General features: G+C 55.9%; 1 protein-coding gene across 2 annotated transcripts in view; it reads right to left on the bottom strand.

The window, feature by feature from the left end:
• The window catches only part of NECTIN2 (nectin cell adhesion molecule 2), a 30,454-nt gene extending 15,889 nt beyond the window's left edge, over positions 1 to 14,565 (bottom strand). Inside the window, exons 1-2 of one of the 2 annotated variants that reach the window (XM_078439690.2) lie at positions 14,166 to 14,565; positions 2,144 to 2,539 (exon numbers count right to left, since the gene is read on the bottom strand). In XM_078439690.2, the coding sequence (XP_078295816.1) occupies positions 2,144 to 2,539; positions 14,166 to 14,259 (490 nt within the window). In that variant the 5' untranslated portion in view covers positions 14,260 to 14,565. The remainder of the gene's footprint in view (positions 1 to 2,143; positions 2,540 to 14,165) is intronic. The other variant, XM_078439691.2, reaches the window with a different exon arrangement.
• Positions 14,566 to 19,080: the final 4,515 nt, after the last annotated feature.

Raw genomic sequence — 19,080 nt, forward strand, 5'->3', positions numbered from 1 at the left:
CCTGGGCACCTGCCCCACGCCGCCCTCAGACCCTGCTCCCACCCGCTGCGGGGTCTTCTCCTGCAGATCCCAGCCTCACTTCCTCAAGGGAACTTCCCTGACATCTGACTCTCCTTTGGGGGGGGGACTCACGGCACCTGCTCCTCCACGAAAAGCAGAGGTCTGGCTGGTCTGTTCTGTGCACCTGCCCCAGGAGGCACCTGGGGTGAGACAGGTGCTCTCCACGTATATTTCTCGAACAGAACATGTGATGGCATGGGAAGAGACCTTTGCCAGGGGTGGTGTGGTGAAAGTCTTGTGTTTTGAATTCTGCAAAACAACCGGGGTTTCGGGCGCCTCTGAAATGAAAGCCTTTGCCCAGGGATGGTACAGGGTGGACTTCTCAAACCCTCTGGGGCTGAGAGAGCGAAAATGAGAGTCCAGAGCGAGGTGGCTTGTGGGACATTGCCGGGGGAAGGTGGGATCCCAGGCGGGTGCCCAAGATGGAACAAGAAAGAGCATCCTTCGGGGCGCCTGGGTGGCTCAGTTGGTTAAGCGGCCGACTTCGGCTCAGGTCATGATCTCACGGTCTGTGAGTTCGAGCCCCGCGTCGGGCTCTGTGCTGACAGCTCAGAGCCTGGAGCCTGTTTCAGATTCTGCGTCTCCCTCTCTCTGACCCTCCCCTGTTCATGCTCTGTCTCTCCCTGTCTCAAAAATAAATAAAACGTTAAAAAAAAAAAAATTAAAAAAAAAAAAAAAGAAAGAGCATCCTTCAAAAAAAAAAAAAGCCCTTCTCAAAGTCTCCCCCATTTTCTTAAGTGGCTGTGCTGGTCACCCCCTGTCCCCTGCCCCCTCCCCGGCTGGAGCTGGAGGCTTTATCCCACCCACTCCTCCCCACCCCCGCTGCATCTGCCCCCACGGAATCCTTCGCCCAGGAGGCCCATGCGATCTGGCTCTGCTGGTTTTCCTGCTTCGGTGAGGGGTCACGCAAGCCCTGGCCACCAGCCTCCTTTCTGTTCCTGGTACATGCCAAGTGCACTCCTGCGTCCCAGCTTTTTGGTACGCGGTTCCCAGCTTTTTGGCACGGGCTTCCCTCTTACGGGTGCATCTATTCCCCTGCCCGAGGGCACACGTCCCCGCGTGACTCCTTACGCATCAGGACCTGACTAGGAGGCTTTCTTTCCCTGCCCATTCCGTCTAAAAGGGACCACCAGGGTCGCTTACTCGGAGTGAGTATCACATCATCCTTGTGTGTCCCCTTTGTTTGTTGGCTAATTGGATCATTCCCCGGCACTACCTGTTTCCCGAATCTGATCTCTTCTTGCTGCCCCAACTGCCTCCGCCTTGCTGCCATTACCTCCTGCCGGGACTCGCGCGCTCCCCTGCTCCCCTGTGGCCCCTGAGCTGCCACCCTTGCCCCCCCCCCCCGACCTGCAGCTAGAGGAGCCTGTGAAAACTGAAGCCAGATCACACCTATCCCCTGCTCAGAACCTCCCACAGTTCTGGTTCTCTCAGGGCAAAATTCAAAGTCCTCATGTGGCTCATGGGGCTGTCTGTGATCCCGTGGCTCCCACTATCTTCTTGACCTTGTCCCCTCCTCCTTTCCCTTTAGTCGCAAGCCTCCGGTTACACTCACTTCCTTGCTCTACGGCAAATGTTCCAGGTGGGCCCTGCCTCAGGGCCTTTGCACCTGCCATTCTCTCTGTCTGAAATGCTGTTCCCTTAGAGAACCTACGGGGCTCCCTTGCCTCCTTCGAGTTTTTCTTCAGATTTCACCCGGACTCTACAGCCAAAATTATAATCTGCCCCCCACCAGCTTCCATGGCACCTAGAGCCACCTGACTCACTCCTGTTTTTCTTACTAACGTTAGTTACTGTCTGACCCTCCCTTATTGAACTAGAAGCCCCAGGAGGGCAGGGAGCTGTCTTACTGCTTTGTTGCTAGAGCCCCAAACAGGGCCCAGCACATAATAGGTGCTCAGTATGTCTTTGGCGAATGCCTTGTGCCTGCTGTAACCTCAACCCGCAGGACAGAGTCTGGCAACGGCAGGCGCTTAATGGATATTTGCCAACTGACCGAAGACCACGGAGAAAGCCGATATTACCGCTGGAGCAGAGGGAGAGACAGATCTGCGAGAGGGCTCTCCCGCCCGACCCTGCTCACCTATGGCCCGGAGCCAGGTCGTCCCCCGGCTGGTGCCACTGGGGAACGTGGCAAATTCGCAGGTATAGTTGCCCTCATCCTCCACCGTCAGTCCCCGGAGGGCCAGCGTGGCATCCCGCAGCTCCGTCTCCGTGCCCTGCCTGGTCCCACTGCTCTGCCCGGCGGTGACAAAGGACAGCCGCTCTTCGCCGGGCTTTGGGCTGCGGAAGCTGGGCCCGTACGAAGGGTGGAAGGCGGCCACGCTCCTGCTGGTGCCGGTTGCGTCCACGTGCAGCCACGTCACCTGCGAGACTCTGACGTCCGGTCCCGACGGCAGCAGGTGACACGGTAGCTGCACGGTGCCCCCCAGGTTGCCCCGCACCTCGGGCGGCACTCGAACTTGCACATCCTGGGCTCCTGGAGAGAAAAGAGAGAGAGAGAGAGGTGGGTGGGGGAAGGAGCCAGACACCTCCAGGCCAGGCAGGGCCATCGCTGAGGGGCCCCACAGGGAAATGCAAGCCCCAGATGCGACGCAGGAGCCTTTGTGAGGTCCCGATTCCCGATTCTTCCAGAGAGCACGTTTCACAGAAACACTGGGGACATAGGAATCTCGACTAGATTACGTGCTAGTGTGGAATTACTGTTAATATCCTTTTAAAAACCGTTTGTTTATTTTATTTTATTTTTTTATTTTTATTTTTATTTTTTTAACATTTATTTATTTTTTGAGACAGAGAGAGACAGAGCATGAACAGGGGAGGGTCAGAGAGAGGGAGACACAGAATCTGAAACAGGCTCCAGGCTCTGAGCCGTCAGCACAGAGCCCGACACGGGGCTCGAACTCACGGACCGCGAGATCATGACCCGAGCTGAAGTCGGCCGCTTAACCGACTGAGCCACCCAGGCGCCCCCCGTTTGTTTATTTTAATATTTATTTATTCTTGAGACAGGGAGAGACAGCATGAATGAGGGAGGGTCAGAGAGAGAGGGAGACACAGAATCTGAAACAGGCTCCAGTCTCTGAACTGTCAACACAGAGCCCGACGCGGGGCTCGAACTCACGGACCGCGAGATCATGACCTGAGCCGTAGTCGGATGCTTAACCCACTGAGCCACCCAGGTGCCCCAACCGTTTGTTTGTTTTGAGAGAGAGCGCGTGAGCGCAGGGCGGGCAGGGGCAGAGAGAAAGGGAGAGAGAGAATCCCAGGCAGGCTCTGTGCTGACCTTCCGGGACACGAGGGCTCCGACTCACACACGGTGAGATCGTGACCTCAGCCGAAATCAAGAGGTGGATGCTCAACCGACTGAGCTCAACCGAATGTGTCCTGTCTCACAACATAAAATTTTAAATATTTAAAATGTGAGGACAGGGGCACTTGGGTGGCTCACTCGGTTAAACGTCAACTTCAGCTCAGGGCATGATCTCGGGGTTCGTGAGTTCGAGCCCCGCGTCGGGCTCTGTGCTGACAGCTCGGAGCCTGGAGCCTGCCTCGGATTCGGAGTCTCCCTCTCTCTCTGCCCCTCCCCTGCTTGCACTCTGTCCCTGTCTCAGTTATAGTTTCACCTTTCTAGAAAACCTACAGCCCTCTTAGCCACCTTTTTGTTTGTTTTGAGAGAGAGAGAGAAAGCACAAGTGGGGGAGGGGCAGAGAGAGAGGAGAGATCCAGAATCCCAACCAGGCTCTGCATGGGCAGCACGGAGCCCAACGCGGGGCGGGGGAGTGGGGGGGCCTCCAACCCATGAACCTGAGCCAAAGTCGGACGCTCAACCGACTGAAACACGTAGGTGCCCCACTTTTTTTTTCTTTTGAAACAACTTTATTGAGATATAATTCCCACCCATTGAAAGCAGGTGAGTATATATTGTATATTCATTCACAAGACTTGTTACATATGGTGTCTGTCACTGCAATCAATTTTAGGGAATTTTTATAATTCCCCAAAGAAACTCGGTACCCACTGGCAGTCGCTCCCCGTGCCCCCAGCCCCTGGAAACCCCTCACTCACTTCCTTGGCCTCCACACATCTGCCGCTTTGAGACATTTCATATAAATGGAATCATACACTAGGTGGCGCTGTGACTGGCTTCCTTCACCCGGCATCCTGTTTTCAAGTTTCGGCGCTTGGTTCCTTTTCGCGGCTGAATAATCTGCCACTGTGTGGGTGCATTCTGTGTCATTTATCGGCTCATCAGTTGATCGACACTCGGGTCGTCTCCACTTTGTGTTGATTGTGAACAGGACGGAATATGAGCAAACGGGTTTTTGCGTGAACGTCTCTTTTCCCTTCTCTTTTGTTTTCTCGCGTTTAATAAAAACACGGAATAAGGAAGGATGTTGCTCTGTGGTGCGAGGCAATACAGCACGGCGACCGCGGGCCCAGGCCGCCTGGGTTCGCATCCTGGTGCTGCCACGTGCTGGCTGTGTGACTTTGGGCAAGTCGTTGAACTTCTCTGGGCCTTGGTTTCCTCCGGTTGTAAAATGAGGGTAATCAGAGGGCTCCGCCCCCTATAGGGGCTGTTATAAAGATTAAAGAATATTTGTGGAGCACTCAGCACAGGGCCACAGGAAACAGGAGATCAGTGCTTGTTAAATAAACACAGCCAGGTAAGTATAATTACGAGTGGCCCTTGATACTCAGCCTTGAGGCAAGGCCGAGGGCACATGCCCTTGCTCAAGGGGCAAAGGCTGCCCAGCTGTCTTTGACCGAGATGGGGGTGGGGAGCACTGGCCTCATACAGAAACCCAGGGCACATTAATAGGAGACCCTAATGAGAGGGTCCCCGCAGAAGGCAGTTGCATCAGCGGGGCCGGTCCCAGAAACTTTTGGAAAGAAGCCCCCAGCCAAGACCACTGTGTAACAGATCTGTCGCCTCGGGGCACCTGAGTGGCACCATTGGTTAAGTGTCCGACTTTGGCTCAGGTCATGATCTCACGGTTTGTGAGTTCGAGCCCCACAAGACTCTCTCTGTGCCCTTCCCCCACTTGCTCGCGTGCACGCGTGCTCTCTCTCTCTCTCTCTCAGAATAAATAAATAAACTTAAAAAGATACGTAAGGGGCACTTGAGTGGCTCAGCTGGTTAAGTGTCCAACTTCGGCTCAGGTCATGATCTCACGTTCGTGGGTTTGAGCCCTGCATTGGGCTCTGTGCTGACAGCTCAGAGTCTGGAGCCTGCTTCGGAGTCTTGTGTCTCCCTCTCTCTCTGCCCCTCCCCCGTCCACACTCTCTCTTTCTCTCAAAAAGAAATAAACATGAAAAAAAAAAAAGTTTTTGAAAAATACTTTAAAAAAAAAAGATCTGTTATCTCATGAAATCCCCATGCATGTCCCCAAAATAACCCAAGAGTGACATGTTGGGAAGGGGGCCTCCTCCCCTTCAGACAGGCCACACTACAGAATGTCAAGAGTGTGGGACCCCTGAGCAGGGTGCCATGGGTGGTGTCCTGCTGGCTCAGTCCCTTTCCGGGGCGGGGAGGGGGGTGGTGACCTTATTTCTGAGCCTAAATCCCTCCATCTGTAAAATGGGGATGTTCAAGCAGGATCCCTCGTGACGATTCCATGAGACGACTTCCTGCCACGAGGCCTTTGAGGGGCCCCGCACGGGTGAGTCAAACAGAGGCCAGAGGCCGTTAGCTGCCAGCCCGCCGCAGGCCAAATCCGGCTTCGCGTGTATTCACTCTTGGCCCACACAGCATTGTTTCCAACACGAACCAGCACTCACCCATCTACTGACTCACAGAAGGGTCTGGAGATTAAAGCTCAAAATCCAGACCAAAATCAGGATATGGGGTTCCTGGGGGTCACCAACTGGGTGGAGCTTAGGAAAGGCTGTCCCTTCCCTCGGGTGCCAGGATCCTTTACCCACTCGGCCTCCAAAGGCGCGGAATGTGGGACAAGGGTCCCCCAACGGCCTGCCTCTTTCCAGCTGGGTGGGGAGGGACGGGCCCTCTGTCAGGAAAAATCACCCGGCCCTTGTGGGCTCTGGAGAGAGCAAAGTAGGGTCGGGCCAGGAACGGAGGTTTTCCCCTTTGAGGCAAGTGGGAGCTACGGAGGGTCCCGCAGCTGGAGAATGACGAGGCTTGAACCCAGGGAACCCGAGGGGCAGGTGGAGCCGGGCAGAAATGCCTCACCAGACAGCAAGAAGTCCTGCAGAGGGGTCACTGGAAGACCCAGAGGTTACGATGGAGACTGGGTGCAGGGCTGGAGGCTGGCTCCTGGAGGGGGACTTAGAACTTAAAGGGATTGCGTGGTGGGGGAAGGAGGGATTGGAATCTGCTCCCATCCCAGGCAAGTTCGTGGGGCGGTGACTCAGCAAACAGGTCCTGGGTGCTAGAGGGTTGGCCCCTGGGGATGGAATGTCTGTCTCTCGTTCCCTGCTGTATCCCCGGAGGCGATACCAAGGCATGGCATGCAGTAAGCGCTCAATAAATACAACCAAATGAGTATCTGGCTCTGCGTGGGGTGCAGGTGCCTCAGAAGAGACAGGGACACGTGTATCAGGTGAGGGTAGACAATGGGGCGGGGAGACCCACGTTGCCCCAAGAGTCATTGTCAAGGTGGCCTGGAAGACTGAAGGGGGTGAGGTGTGCACGTAAGAACCCACAGCCAGAGGCCTGACCCGCCTGAGGGAGGCCCGGAGGGCTTCCTGAAGGAGAAGGCATTCCTTTTCAAGGGAAGCAGAGCTCAGGCTCGAGGAGCCCCACCCCTACCTCTGGGTCCCTGGGACCCTTCGCTGAGCCAGATTTCACATGCTGGGGAAGTCCTTGTGGCCAGATTTCACATGCTGGGGAAGTCCTTGTGGCCGCATGACAACTGGATCTTCTGAGGGAGGGCTGCCCTCCTGTATCTAGGGGAGGTGTCTCAGCATTGTCCGCTTCAGAGGTTTAAAAAAGACCCCACTCTTGGCTTCTTGTGGGGCAGGCTCCCCAGGCAGGGTTTTCATCCCCAACACTCTGCCCCAGAGGGCCATACGCGCCTCCCCCTGCCCCCCCAGTTCCTCTGCAGAGCACTGCTCCCCCTCTTCCAGCCTGGACTTTCGTGACTTCTTTGCCCAGTTAGGCCCACAAGCTATGCCCTCAGTATCTGCGACAGCAATCGGCTCCTGGTGGACACTCAATATTCTCCGAATGAATGAGGTTCTAAAATCCCATGGCCTGAAGTTCCCCATTCTGTTTTTTTTTTTTTTTTAATGTTTATTTATTTTGAGAGACAGAGAGAGAGGGAGACGGAGAATCCCAAGCAGGCTCCACACTGTCAGCACAGAGCCCGGTGCAGGGCTCGAACTCACGAACCTCGAGATCACGGCCTGAGCCGAGACCAACAGTCGGACGTTTAACCGACGGAGCCACCCAGGGGCCTCTGGAAGTTCCCCCAATCTGTTTCTAATTCTGAATGAACAGGATGGTTCAGCCCCTGTGGGGTTAGGGGTGTTTCCACCTAAACGTCGCCCCTCGTCCTCTACCCCCACACGCGGTCCATCAGGAAACCCTGTCGGCTCCATCTACAAAATATACCCACCAACAGACCACGTCTGAGCTCCTAATTCACTGGTATCTGCCCGCACGGAGGACTGCAGTTGCCCTCACGGTCTGTTCCCAAACACAGCCAATAGGTCCCTCCTCCCGGCTCAGAGCCTGCCCTCCGGCGGCCCTCCTCACTCAGAAAAGAAACTCTCAAGGCCCCGCACGATCTGCACCCACCTTCTTTCTAGCCTCACCCCCCACCCTCTCCCCTTGGCTCACCCTGCTCTGACCACACTGGCTTCCCCACTGTTCCCCAGACGACCTCAGGGCCTTTGCACTGGTTCCGGCATCCTGAAATGCTTCTTCCCCACATGTCCCCATGGCTCCCTCCCTCGTTTCATTCAGGTCTTTGCTCAGCTAGGCAAAGACCCCCTGAGCACCGTAATGGTAATAAAAACTGCCTCGACCCCGCTTCATTTCCCTCAAAGCACCTGATGTATCTCCCCCACTAGAACATCAGTGCCCAGGGGGAGGGGTCTTTGCTGACTAATGTGTCGCCAGAGCCTACAATGGTGCCTGGCACACTGTAGGAGCTCCAGAAACATGATGGATGAACGAATGAGGTGAAGCCGGGGAATCAGCTGTGCACTAGATCCACGGGCAGAGGCTCCATTAAGAGTTTGCGCTTTGGGGGCCCCTGGGTGGCTCGGTCGGCTAAATATCTGACTCTCGGTTTCCGTTCCGGTCATAATCCCACGGTTTGTGGGTTCGAGCCCCGCATCGGGCTCCACACAGAGCCTGCTTGGGATTCTCTGTCTCTGTCTCTGTCCCTTCCCTGCTTGTTCTCTCTCTCTCTCTCTCTCTCTCTCTCTCTCTCTCAAAAATAAATAAACATTAAAAAAGATGTTTGGTGGGAATGCAAACTGGTGCAGCCACTCTGGAAAGCAGTATGGAGGTTCCTCAAAAAATTAAAAATAGAACTACCCTAGGACCCAGCAATTGCACGACTAGGCATTTATCCGCGGGATACAGGGATGCCGTTTTGAAGGGACACACGCACCCCCATGTTTATAGCAGCACTATCGACAATAGCCAAAGTATGGAAAGAGCCCAAATGCCCATCGATGGATGAACGGATAAAGAAGATGTGGTCTATATATATACAAGGGAGTATTACTCGGCAATCAAAAAGAACGAAATCTTGCCATTTGCAACTACGTGGATGGAACTGGAGGGTATCATGCTAAGTGAAATTAGTCAGTCAGAGAAAGACACAAATCATATGACGTCACTCCTATGAGGACTTGAAGAGACAAAACAGATGAACATAAGGGAAGGGAAACAAAAATAATATAAAAACAGGGAGGGGACAAAACATACGAGACTTAAATATGGAGAACAAACTGAGGGTTACTGGAGGGGTTGTGGGAGGGGGGATGGGCTAAATGGGGAAGGGGCACTAAGGAATCTACTCCTGAAATCGTTGTCGCACTCTATGCTAATGAACCTGGATGTAAATTAAAAAAAAAAATTAATTAAATTTAAAAATAAAAGAAAAAAAAAGTTTGGGCTTTTGCCTGAGGGTGCTGGGAAGCCATGGAGAGTTGTTCCCAGGGGGAGGAACAGGGTTAGGTTTGTGCCTTCTGCAAGAACCCTTGGAATGGGATGGGGCAGGGACGCGGGGGCTGGGCTGTGAGGAAGAAGGATCAACCAGACGTGGCGGCAAGTTCAGCAGGGAATGGCTGGGACGTGAGGCCCACAGGCTCTGAGAGTCAGGGGCACAGGGGTGGGCTGGTGCCCAGACATTCTGCGTCTTAGATGGAAGCTGGGGAACCGAAGCCAGGAGGACGGCTGGCCTGAAATTAGGACCCTGGTGTCCAGCATGCTGTTGGGAGCGTGCCTGTGCCCTGACCTTGGCTGGGACGTGGCTGGCACCACGGTGGGGGAGAGTCTGGCCATGGGAACACGGGCCTCCCTCAGCTTCCCTCAGCAAGGCAGACTGGTGACAGCTTCACGAGGCATCAGCTGGGTCCCCAGACACACTTCCTGTCCCTATGGCCTGGGCCTGCAGGCTTTCTGGTGGCGGAGTGGGGGCTGCCCGGGGCATCGCATGAGCCCGGGAGAAAACTTAGAGAGACAGAGACACATAGCCTGAGACCCTGAGATCCGGGGTTGGAAGATCGAGGCAGAGAGGAGGGTGCCATGGTGACTTCGAGTAGGGGGCTGGGGGCCCTGACTCCCGGGCTCCTGCCTGGCTGGCTCCTGAGACCCATAAACACTGTGACCTGCCCTGTCGGGTGCGGCAGGACTCGAGCAGGCCCTTGAAGGCCCGCGTGCTATGAGCGCTGGCCTCGGCTGCTGCCTCAGCCACCTTGCTAATTAATTAATTGCATTAATCACAGTGCCCACCCCCGCAGCGGACATCCGGGAGCCGGTCTGGGGTGGGGAGAGGCGAGCCACAGCAGCGGTGGCCTGGAGATGGGGCTCTCTGTGCCTGGCTTTCTGCACCTGCCTCCCTGTCTTCCCCAACCATCTCTCAGAGGGTGGTTATCACTCCCTCCCCAGGCTGAGACCTCCCTGCCTTTCTGCAGCGGCCACCCCCACCCCCACCCCCACCCCCACCCCGGAAGGACCCAGGACCCCCGCTGTGGGGTCTAATGTTTCTGGTGCTGGATCTCTAGGACTGCCCTCCCTGGCCGAGCCCCTCAGACAGAAGCTCTCACCGCTCTGCCCAGTCCACATTTACCCCAAAATGTTTCCATCCCCGAGACTCTGCCCGCCCACACCCCCCCCCACCCCCGCAGGCCTTGATCTCTCTCTGCATCTGGTTCCTGGGCCCTGAGTCTGTCCCTACATGTCTTCAACTCCCCGGCTCTCTGATTTCTGCCTTTGTCTCTCTCAGACTTTCTGCTTTCTGTGTCCATCATTTCTCTCTCTAACAGCTTTATTTTTTTTTAAGTTGATTTATTTATTTTCAAAGAGAGAGAGAGAGTGAGCGAGAGCGCTTGCACGAGCAGGGGAGGGGCAGAGAGAGAGAGAGAGAGAGAGAGAGAGAGAGAGAATCCCAAGCAGGCTCCTTGCTGTCAGCACAAAGCCTAATGTGGGGATTGATCCCACGAACTGTGAGATCACGACCTGAGCTGAAATCAAGAGTTGGATGCGTAACTGACTGAGCCACCCAGGTGCCCCTCTAATGGCTTTATTGAGATATAATTCCTATAGCATCCAATCTGCCCATTCAAAGCGCACAGTTCAGTGGCGTTAATATATTCCCAGACCTGTGCCTCCCTCATGGCAGTCCATCCCGGAACATTTTCACTGGCCCAAGAAGACGGGCCACATCCTTAGCTGTTCTCATGTTCTCTTTCCTCTATGTCTGACACCTGAGAGGCCCGTCTTTCTGGGTGTGGGTCTCCTAGTCTCTGGAATTCGGCTCCCTGCTTTATCTCCTGGGGTCTCTAAACTCTCGGGGTTTCTGGTGTCTGTCTCTCACGGTCTATGTCTCTGGTGTCTATCTCTCACGGGCTGTATGTCTCTGACCCTGGGACCTCCCTGCCTCCTGGGTCTCCCCATCTCTGCCTGCCTCTCCGCATCTCTGATACCCTTTGTCTATGCCTGGGCCATCTCCCTGGGTCTCTCTTCTCCTCCCCCTCCTCCTCCATTTCTCAGCATGGTTGGGACATTAAAAATGTAACAGTGTCCCTGGCGGGGCGGGGGAGCTGGGCGGGGGAGCTGGGCGGTGTGCCTTAACTCCCTGTCCTTTCTGTGTTCACCACTCCCTGCGCCCCCCACATACTGCTGGCCTTGAGACTGGCCTGTGCCCTGACCTCCCTGGGTCCTGGCATCTCGTCACTGATGGCTGGGGGCTTCTGGGCTCTCAGTCCGTCACCAAGGCTCTAAATCTCTCTCCTTAGGCTGTTCCTGCCTTTATCCTGGTGCGTCTGTCCAGCTCCCTCCCCCTCCTCCACCTTTCTGGCCCCATCTCAGCATCTTTCTGTCCCACCCTTGTGGGCCACATCTCATCCTCCCCCCGCCCCCTGCCATCTCTCTCGGTTCCAATCTAGGGTTTGTCCCTGACCCCATCCCTAAATTTGTTTCTGACGCATTCTCCGTCGCCTTCCGCCTTCCGTCCCCAGCCCTGTATCTCCCTCCCTGTCTGTGAATCCCTTCCCTGCTCCCCTCCCCACCTCGCTGCCCAGTCCCCCTTCCCTAATGAGAAGAGACAGCAGGCCCTCTCCTCCCATCCCCCTCCACTACGGGCTGACTGACAGGGAAGAGCCAAGAAAGCTAGGGAGGACTGGAGAGGAGGCGACCCAGCAGGGGGCCCAGGTGGAGAGGCCTCGGTCCCCCAGGGGCTGAGGAGGGGGGAGACAGAGGAGCCAGAGACAGGTAAAGAGAGAGATGGATGGCAAGGAAAGACAGAAAGAAGGAGCTCTGTGAGAGGAGAGAGCCAGAGAAGCAGAGAGAGGCGAGAAATGAAGAGGGGAGGAGGTGGAGAGAAAGTGAGGGAAGGAGGGAGAGACAGAGGGAGAGAGAAAAGGGGGGAGGGAGAAAAGGTGGGAAGCAAAGGCACAAAGATGAGGGGTCAGGAGGGCGGAAGGCCCCCTCCCCAGGTGCTAAGAGCTTTCACACGGGCTCAGTGAGGCCTCTGAACCCTCCCACTGGCCCTAGAGGGAAAGGGTTACTGTCTCTGTTTTACAAAGGAGGAAATGGAGCCTCAGGGGCACCTGATGGAGCGGGGCCCAAGAAGGCTCTGAAGTCTGACACCTGGCTTCCTGGGGACTGGCTGTGGACCCCGGGAATGTGGCTTGCCCTTTCGAAGCCTCCGTGTCCCCATCTGCAAAATGGAAATAGGAACAGAGGACCTGTCTCCTAGGGCGATCTAGAATTCTCCATGAGATCACGAGTCAAGTCAAAGCCTGGCTCAAGGTCAGGTGGGTTCTGAGCGTTTCTCCCAAGCGGCAGGTCCTGACCTCATCTCCCTATCTCTGACACCAAGGGAGAGCCAGTATCCAACTCGGAGTCAAGGCTTGGGATACAAGTCAGCGACAAGCTGGGGCAAATGAGGTCAGAGGGATAGCCAGGGTTCAGGGTTCTCCCAAGACACCCCCCCACACACCCCCACCCCCCGCTCCCGCCTACACTTCCTGGGCAAACCCTTGGGAAACTCCAGTGTCCAGAGTTTCTAGCTGGGAATAAAGAGCCCAGTCACCTGCAAGGGGGCGGGGCCAGAACCTTCTTCACCTGTTCGTCCCAGCCTCTCCCTCCTCTGAGAGCTGCGCCCTCCCTCAGAGGGGTTGAGGGGACTGGGAGGGAGTCGGTGGGCAGAGCAGAGGGAGGGGCGGGGGATTAGGGCGGCGGCTCCTCGCGTCCCCCCCCCCCCCCCCCCCCGCGGCGGCTCCAAGGGCGCGACCGGAGGAAAGATAAGGTCCCGAAACCTGGGAGTCCGGAACCGGGAGCCGGGGAGAGCTCCTGCCCCTCCCTGCCGGGGTTCAGCTAAAGTGAAACCGGTAAAACTTCCCCAGGGACGTCCCAGCCGACGGCTCACAAGGAAAGGGAAGCGTCTTCTTTCTTCAGGGGACACACAGCCGACCGAGCGCCAGCTTCTAGAGAGAGCCTCCTGCCCTTGATTACATCTAGAAGCCAAGAACCGGGTGCCCCGCCCGCATTTACATCTGGATCTCAGGAGACATTCCAATGCCTACAATTAAATCTGAAACCCAGGAGATAGGGCCTCTTCCGCCTCCCCCCTCACCCCCTGTTTTACCTGGGACCCAGGAGCCACAGCCCCCTGCTCACAATCTGGAACCCAGGTTTGAGCCCTTCCTGCCCCCAATTCGACCAGGACCCCAGGACACACAGCCCCTAGCCTTCATTCCACTTGGGACTCAGACCCCGAGCCCCTAATTCGTCTGGGTCCCAGGAGCCAGGCCCCAGCCCCTTGTTTTCTGGGTCCCAAGAACCGACAGCTCCCTGAGGCCCCAGGTTGGAGTCCTCAGGCCCTTCCCCAGGTCGCCGGAACTCTCATCCTTGGCCCTCCAAGGAACACGAAGTCCCAGCCCTCCAGCCCCTCTGGAGAACCTGGACATCTGGCCCCCTGCCCTCAGTTCTCCCAAGGCCTCAAACGCCCAACCCTGGGAGAAGGAAAATGGGGGATGGTCTTGTCTCCTCGTCGCGACCCTCCTGCTGGGGAGCGGGGGGAGAAATTCCCCACATGCCTGAGCGGGGAAGCGGAGATGGAACCTCAGATCCGGGTTGACAGCTCAGTGCGGGGTGGGGCCGGGGGCGCGAAGGCTCAGATTTAACCCTTCTGGTGTTAGAGTCTGAGGAAGGGGGAGGGGATAACCGAGAAGTCCGGTGTAGGATGGATGGAGAGTTGGGATTAAGAAGGGTGGTGGTGGGCGGGGGGAGAGGGCTGCAGAGAGATAAGGGTCGCAGTCGGTGCGGCCGGCCGGGAAGGGGGCTCGAGGGAGGCGGCTCGGTGAACTAGGGGTAGAGCGGGGAGGGTGCTCGGTCTTTCCCCACTCGGAAGGTGGGGAAGGGGTTGGGTCCGCGCGGGGGGTGGGCGTCTGCGGTTTCTCACCGGTTTCCCGGAGCAGCAGCAGCAGCAGCAGCAGCGGCAGGAGTGGCAGCGTCGGCGACGATCTCGACGGCGAGAGGGCTGCGGCCCGGGCCATGGGGGGGCCCGGGGTGGGACTGGGCCCGGGCGGGGGCCTGCGGGCCACTCCGTGAGCGCCGATCGGCTGGGCGGTCGAGCAGGTGCCTGAGGGGCTCCGGCTCCCGGCCGGTTGCCGCCCGCTCTGCTCCCGCGGCTTTGCTCTCGGGGCCGGGCTCTCCCCGCTCGGCGCCCCCGGCCCCAGGCTTCTCTCTGGCAGCTCGGACTCGCTGACGTCACAGGACCCACCCCTTCCCTCCCCCCCCGCGGAGCCGACCTTGGGCTCTGGCCGCACTCGCTCACGCTGTCCCGCCCTCTCTGAGATTCCACGCCGGTCCTCCCCGGGATTTTATTCCCGCCCCGCCCAGCATTCTGCGCCCGCCCCCTCCCAGGGTTTTACACCTGCCTCTCCCCAGAATTCGATGTTGCCCCTCCCCCAGAATTCAATCTCCGCCTCCCCCGGAGCTCAAACCCCACCCCTTTTGCCCTCCAGGAGGCCGCTCGAGCCCCGCCCCCGTCTCCGGGCGGCTGGTTGAGATTCTGTCACGCCCTCTCCGGAGTTTACAGCGGTCTCCGCCCCCCTGAAGCCACGCCTCCGCGACGGCCCCGCCCACCCGCTCTACTGGCAGTGGGTCCAGCCTCTTCCCGGGAACTCGGTCCCGCCTGGTTTCAGCCCCGCGCGAAGTTCTGTCCCCGCCTCTTCAGCTGTAGCTGAAGCGTCGTCACACCTGCGTGAGGCACGTGGGTTCTCATAGGCCCGCCCCCTCCTGGAGCCCCGCCCCCAAGCTGAAACCACCCCACCCACCCACCCACCATGCCCGCCAGGAGACTTTCCTAGTTCTTGCCCCTCGCCCAGTGCCTGTCTCGCTACTGGGGGCGTCTCGGTTTATCCTGTGTCTTTCTAAGCTCTGCCCCGGACTCTGGGCGTCGCTGCGCCATTCCTTTCCAGATTTCTCTTTGCCTCTCTGTGCCTCTGGCTTTATGTCTCTCACAATCTTTGGATCGCCTTCGTCCCTTTATTTCTCTGCCTCTGGAGTCCGCACGTGTCGGAGTCGCTTTGTTTCTGGTGTTTCTGCTCTTTGTCTTTCTAACACCGTTCCTGTGTCACTTGGTCCCCGCGTCTCTTTCCATCCCTTTGACTCTGTCCCTGTGTCTCGATGTGCCTTCTTGTTTCTGTCTCTCTCGACGTCTCTGTTCCTGCCTCTGTTCTCTGTGGCTCTCGCTCCCCGCCAACCCCCTGTCCTCTCCTGTCTTCGGTCCCTACCTCCCCGTGACGGCGGCCTCCCGCCAGGGGGCAGCACAGACCGGCCCCCCGCGCTCTGCTAGCCCTGCGGGGCTGGGCTAGGGTCGGGCCTCCAGATTCCGCCGGTCCCTCCCCTTGTCCTTGTCCCACTTCTGTCTTCCCAGCCTCCTCGCGTCTTTGTGTCTCTCGCTCTGACTCGGCCCCTTTGTCTCTCCCCGGCGGCTCCCGCTCCTCCCCACCCCCACCTACCTCTTCACATTCCTAGGGCTGACCGGGGGAGCTGGTGAGGCCACCCAGTGTGGCAGGGTGAGGGCGGGAAGCGGGAGGCTGAGGGAGGGGATGCCACTGAGCCCCTGAAATCCCTCCTTTCCATTTCCTCTAGGGTGAGGGTGTCGCCGATCAGCTGGGCGCAGATGCTTGAGACCTTCTTGTCCCCACCAAGAGGAGCCCCTAGACTTGCCCTCCTGCCCCACAGCACACGCCCCAGCTTTCCTCCCCAAAGGGCGAGGTCTCGAGTAGGGGAGACTCTTACTGACCCGCCTTCTCTTGGTAATGATACTATTAATAACCGTATTTAGCACTTACTGTGTGCCATGTACACATTTAAGTGCAGTATATTATCTCAAATAACCCACACCTGACCCTATGTGATAAGGAAACTGAGGCACAGAGAGATGAAAGTGACATGGCCCAACAAAGTTACAAAATGGCAAATCCAGGGGCGCCTGGGTGGCTCAGTCCTTAAGCGACTTCCGCTCAGGTCGTGATCATGCGGTTCCCGGGCTGGAGCCCCACGTTGCGCTCTGTGCTGACAGCTCAGAGCCGGGAGCCTGCTTCAGATTCTGTCTCCCTCTCTCTGCCCCTCCCCTGCTTTCACTCTGTCTCTCTCTCTCTCTAAATTAAATATATATTTTTTAATGGCAAATCCAGATCTGACATATCTTAGTGAATTCCTCGCAAGAATCCCACGGAGGAGACACTGTCGTGATCCCCATCCGACTGAAAAGTGCACGGAGCACAGGGTGGCCATTGGCCCCAAGCCACCCAGCAAGGAAGTAGCAAGCAGGGGTTTGAACCCAGGCAGTCCGTGCTCTTATCCTCTCTACCCTACATGCCTTTCAGATAGCATGTATCTCAGGCTTGGCACAAGCCTGGTATTAGCCCAGCTGGACAAATGTGGGTAGTAAATGTGATCTCTCTGGCCTCTCCCCAGTCTGGAGCCAGCCTAGAGGGTCAGGATCTCTGGCTTTTAGTGAGGGCTTTGCCACTAATTTGCTCTGTAACATCCTTGCCTCTGTCCCCACTCCCCTCTCTCCCTTCAACGAAATACCCAGTCCCCAGGGAGATTTCTTCCAGGAAGGGCCCGCAGCACCTGCTCTTTTCTGGCCCTGTCAGTGAGTGAGCTCAGCTTTTCTTTCTGGCTGTTCTTTGTTGGGTATGTTTGAGCCCAGGAGGGAAGCCCCAGGAAGGTAAGCTGGACTTGAACGCCCCTTCACAGGCGGAAGGGGACATACATGAGGCTGCGCACTGCCATGTTTATTGACAAATGCCTGGGTGGGTCTCATGCCTGAGGAGTCAACTTTCAGTGTCGAGAAGTCCCATGGCACTTCGCTGAAGAGCCATAGCCTCCGGGAGGTATAGGCACAAGGCCAACGTCTTTCTGATAGAGCTTTGAAGTTGGTGCCGAGTATTTACCTGCCTGGCAACCTGTAACCTCTTTTTCTTCTTCCAACAGTCTACTACCCTACTACCAAGTTTTCCTATAGGGCATCCCCTACACTCAGTCCTTTTGGTTCAGAGGGAGTCTGATCCTGTCCTGGCCAATCAGTGCATTTGATCCCTTGGCCACTAGGATTGGTTCAAAGGTGGGGGTGGGGCCCATTCCTGTCTAATGGGAATTAGCCCTGAGACTTCCTCTTGAATTAATAGTAAAGGAACACAATTTTTTTGATAAGACTTTTATTTTATTTTGTTATATTTTATTTTGTTATATTTTATTTTGTTTTGTTTTATTTTATTTTATTTTATTTTATTTATTTATTTTTTTTTTTTAAAGTAGGCTTCACACCCCGACATAGGGCTTGAGTTCAGGGCCCCGATGACAAGAGGACTTGAGCTGAGATCAAGAGTCAGATGCTTGGAGTACTTGGGTGGCTTGGTCAGTTAAGTGACTGACTCTTGACTTCAGTTCCAGTCATGATCTCATGGTTCAGTTCATGAGACGGAGCCCCACATTGGGTTCCTTGCTGAGAGTGAGAGCTCAGAACCAGTTTGGGATTCTCTCTCTGCCCCTCCCACTCTCTCTCTCTCTCTCTTTCAAAATAAATAAATAAACTGGGGGAAAAAAAGAAAAAAAGTCAGATGCTTAACTGACTGAGCCACCCAAGCACCCCAGGACAGCTTTCTGATGAGACTATTTGAGCCCCTGGATCCAGCTATGCCTGAAGATAGTCAGCCTGGTTATACAAGTGAATAATTTCCCTTTTCATTTACACGAATTTTTTACTTCCTTTTTTTTTTTTTTTTTTTTTTGGTCGTTTGCAGCCAAACATATCCTTACTAATAAAAGCTATGGGAGCCCAAAAAAGGCACAGATTCCTGTAAAGTTGCCAGGGCAGGAAAAGGGGAGTGAAAACTTTTCAGAATCCTTCCAGATGCCCAGGCTTTGAAGGACAGGCAAGCTTTATGACAATGGGGGAAACCGGGAAGGGCATTCCAGGAATAGTAAAGTCATGAAGAGACAAGGCAGGGGCATGTGTGAGAGAGGGAGGGGTGGGCTGTGTGTGAGGGGCAACATCTTAGGTCCTAAATGCCAGGTGAAGGGCGGTTCATGCACTTGAGAGCAATAGGGAGCCACAGAAGGTTGTAAACAAGGGTAGTTTACTGCAAACTTGCTTTTACTTCCCGGAGCCCCAGATCCTGCAGGAGATCCCTCTTGCCCCTTCCCCCAGACCCTTGTCCAAGGTGGGAGGGGTCAGGCTGAGGGCACAGGCTGCCATCTGTATGCAAATTGCCTGGGATGCCAGACAGATGAGGGACCTTATGCAAATGTATATCTTCCAGGGAGGAGGGCTGGGACCCTCCTCTCATTAACTCAAGGACCAGGTGCTGAGCACCCCCTTCCTCCCTGGGGTCCCCTCTCTTCCCTCCCCCTAGCCATCTGCTCACCCCCTCTCCAGCTCCCCAGATCCCTCCTGACCAATGTCTGTTCTTACAGTGGTCTCTCTCTCTCCACCTGGTCTCTTCCCTGGACCAAAGGACCCTATTTTGCTTTTCTCTCTTTCCCTCCATTTTCCTCGGATGATGATACTAATAATAAACACATACCGAAAACACACTCTGTGACAGGCTTTGTAGAAACACTTTGCATGGTTATCAAATTCTCTCAACTAGTCTATGACCCTCTATATGTTTCTGCTGTATTTTTTTTTTTAAATATTCACTTCTGCCATATAGAAAACAAGAAAACCGCACAAATAAGGAGACAGATAGGTGATGAATCAAAGGATGGAACTGAAGAAGCGACTCACAGGGGCGCCAGGGGGGATGGCTCAGTCAGTTGAGCGTCCACTCTTGATTTCGGCTCAAGTCCTAATCTCA

This window comes from Panthera onca, chromosome E2 (genome assembly GCF_046562875.1).
Source record: "Panthera onca isolate mPanOnc1 chromosome E2, mPanOnc1 haplotype 2, whole genome shotgun sequence".
NCBI lineage: Eukaryota > Metazoa > Chordata > Mammalia > Carnivora > Felidae > Panthera > Panthera onca.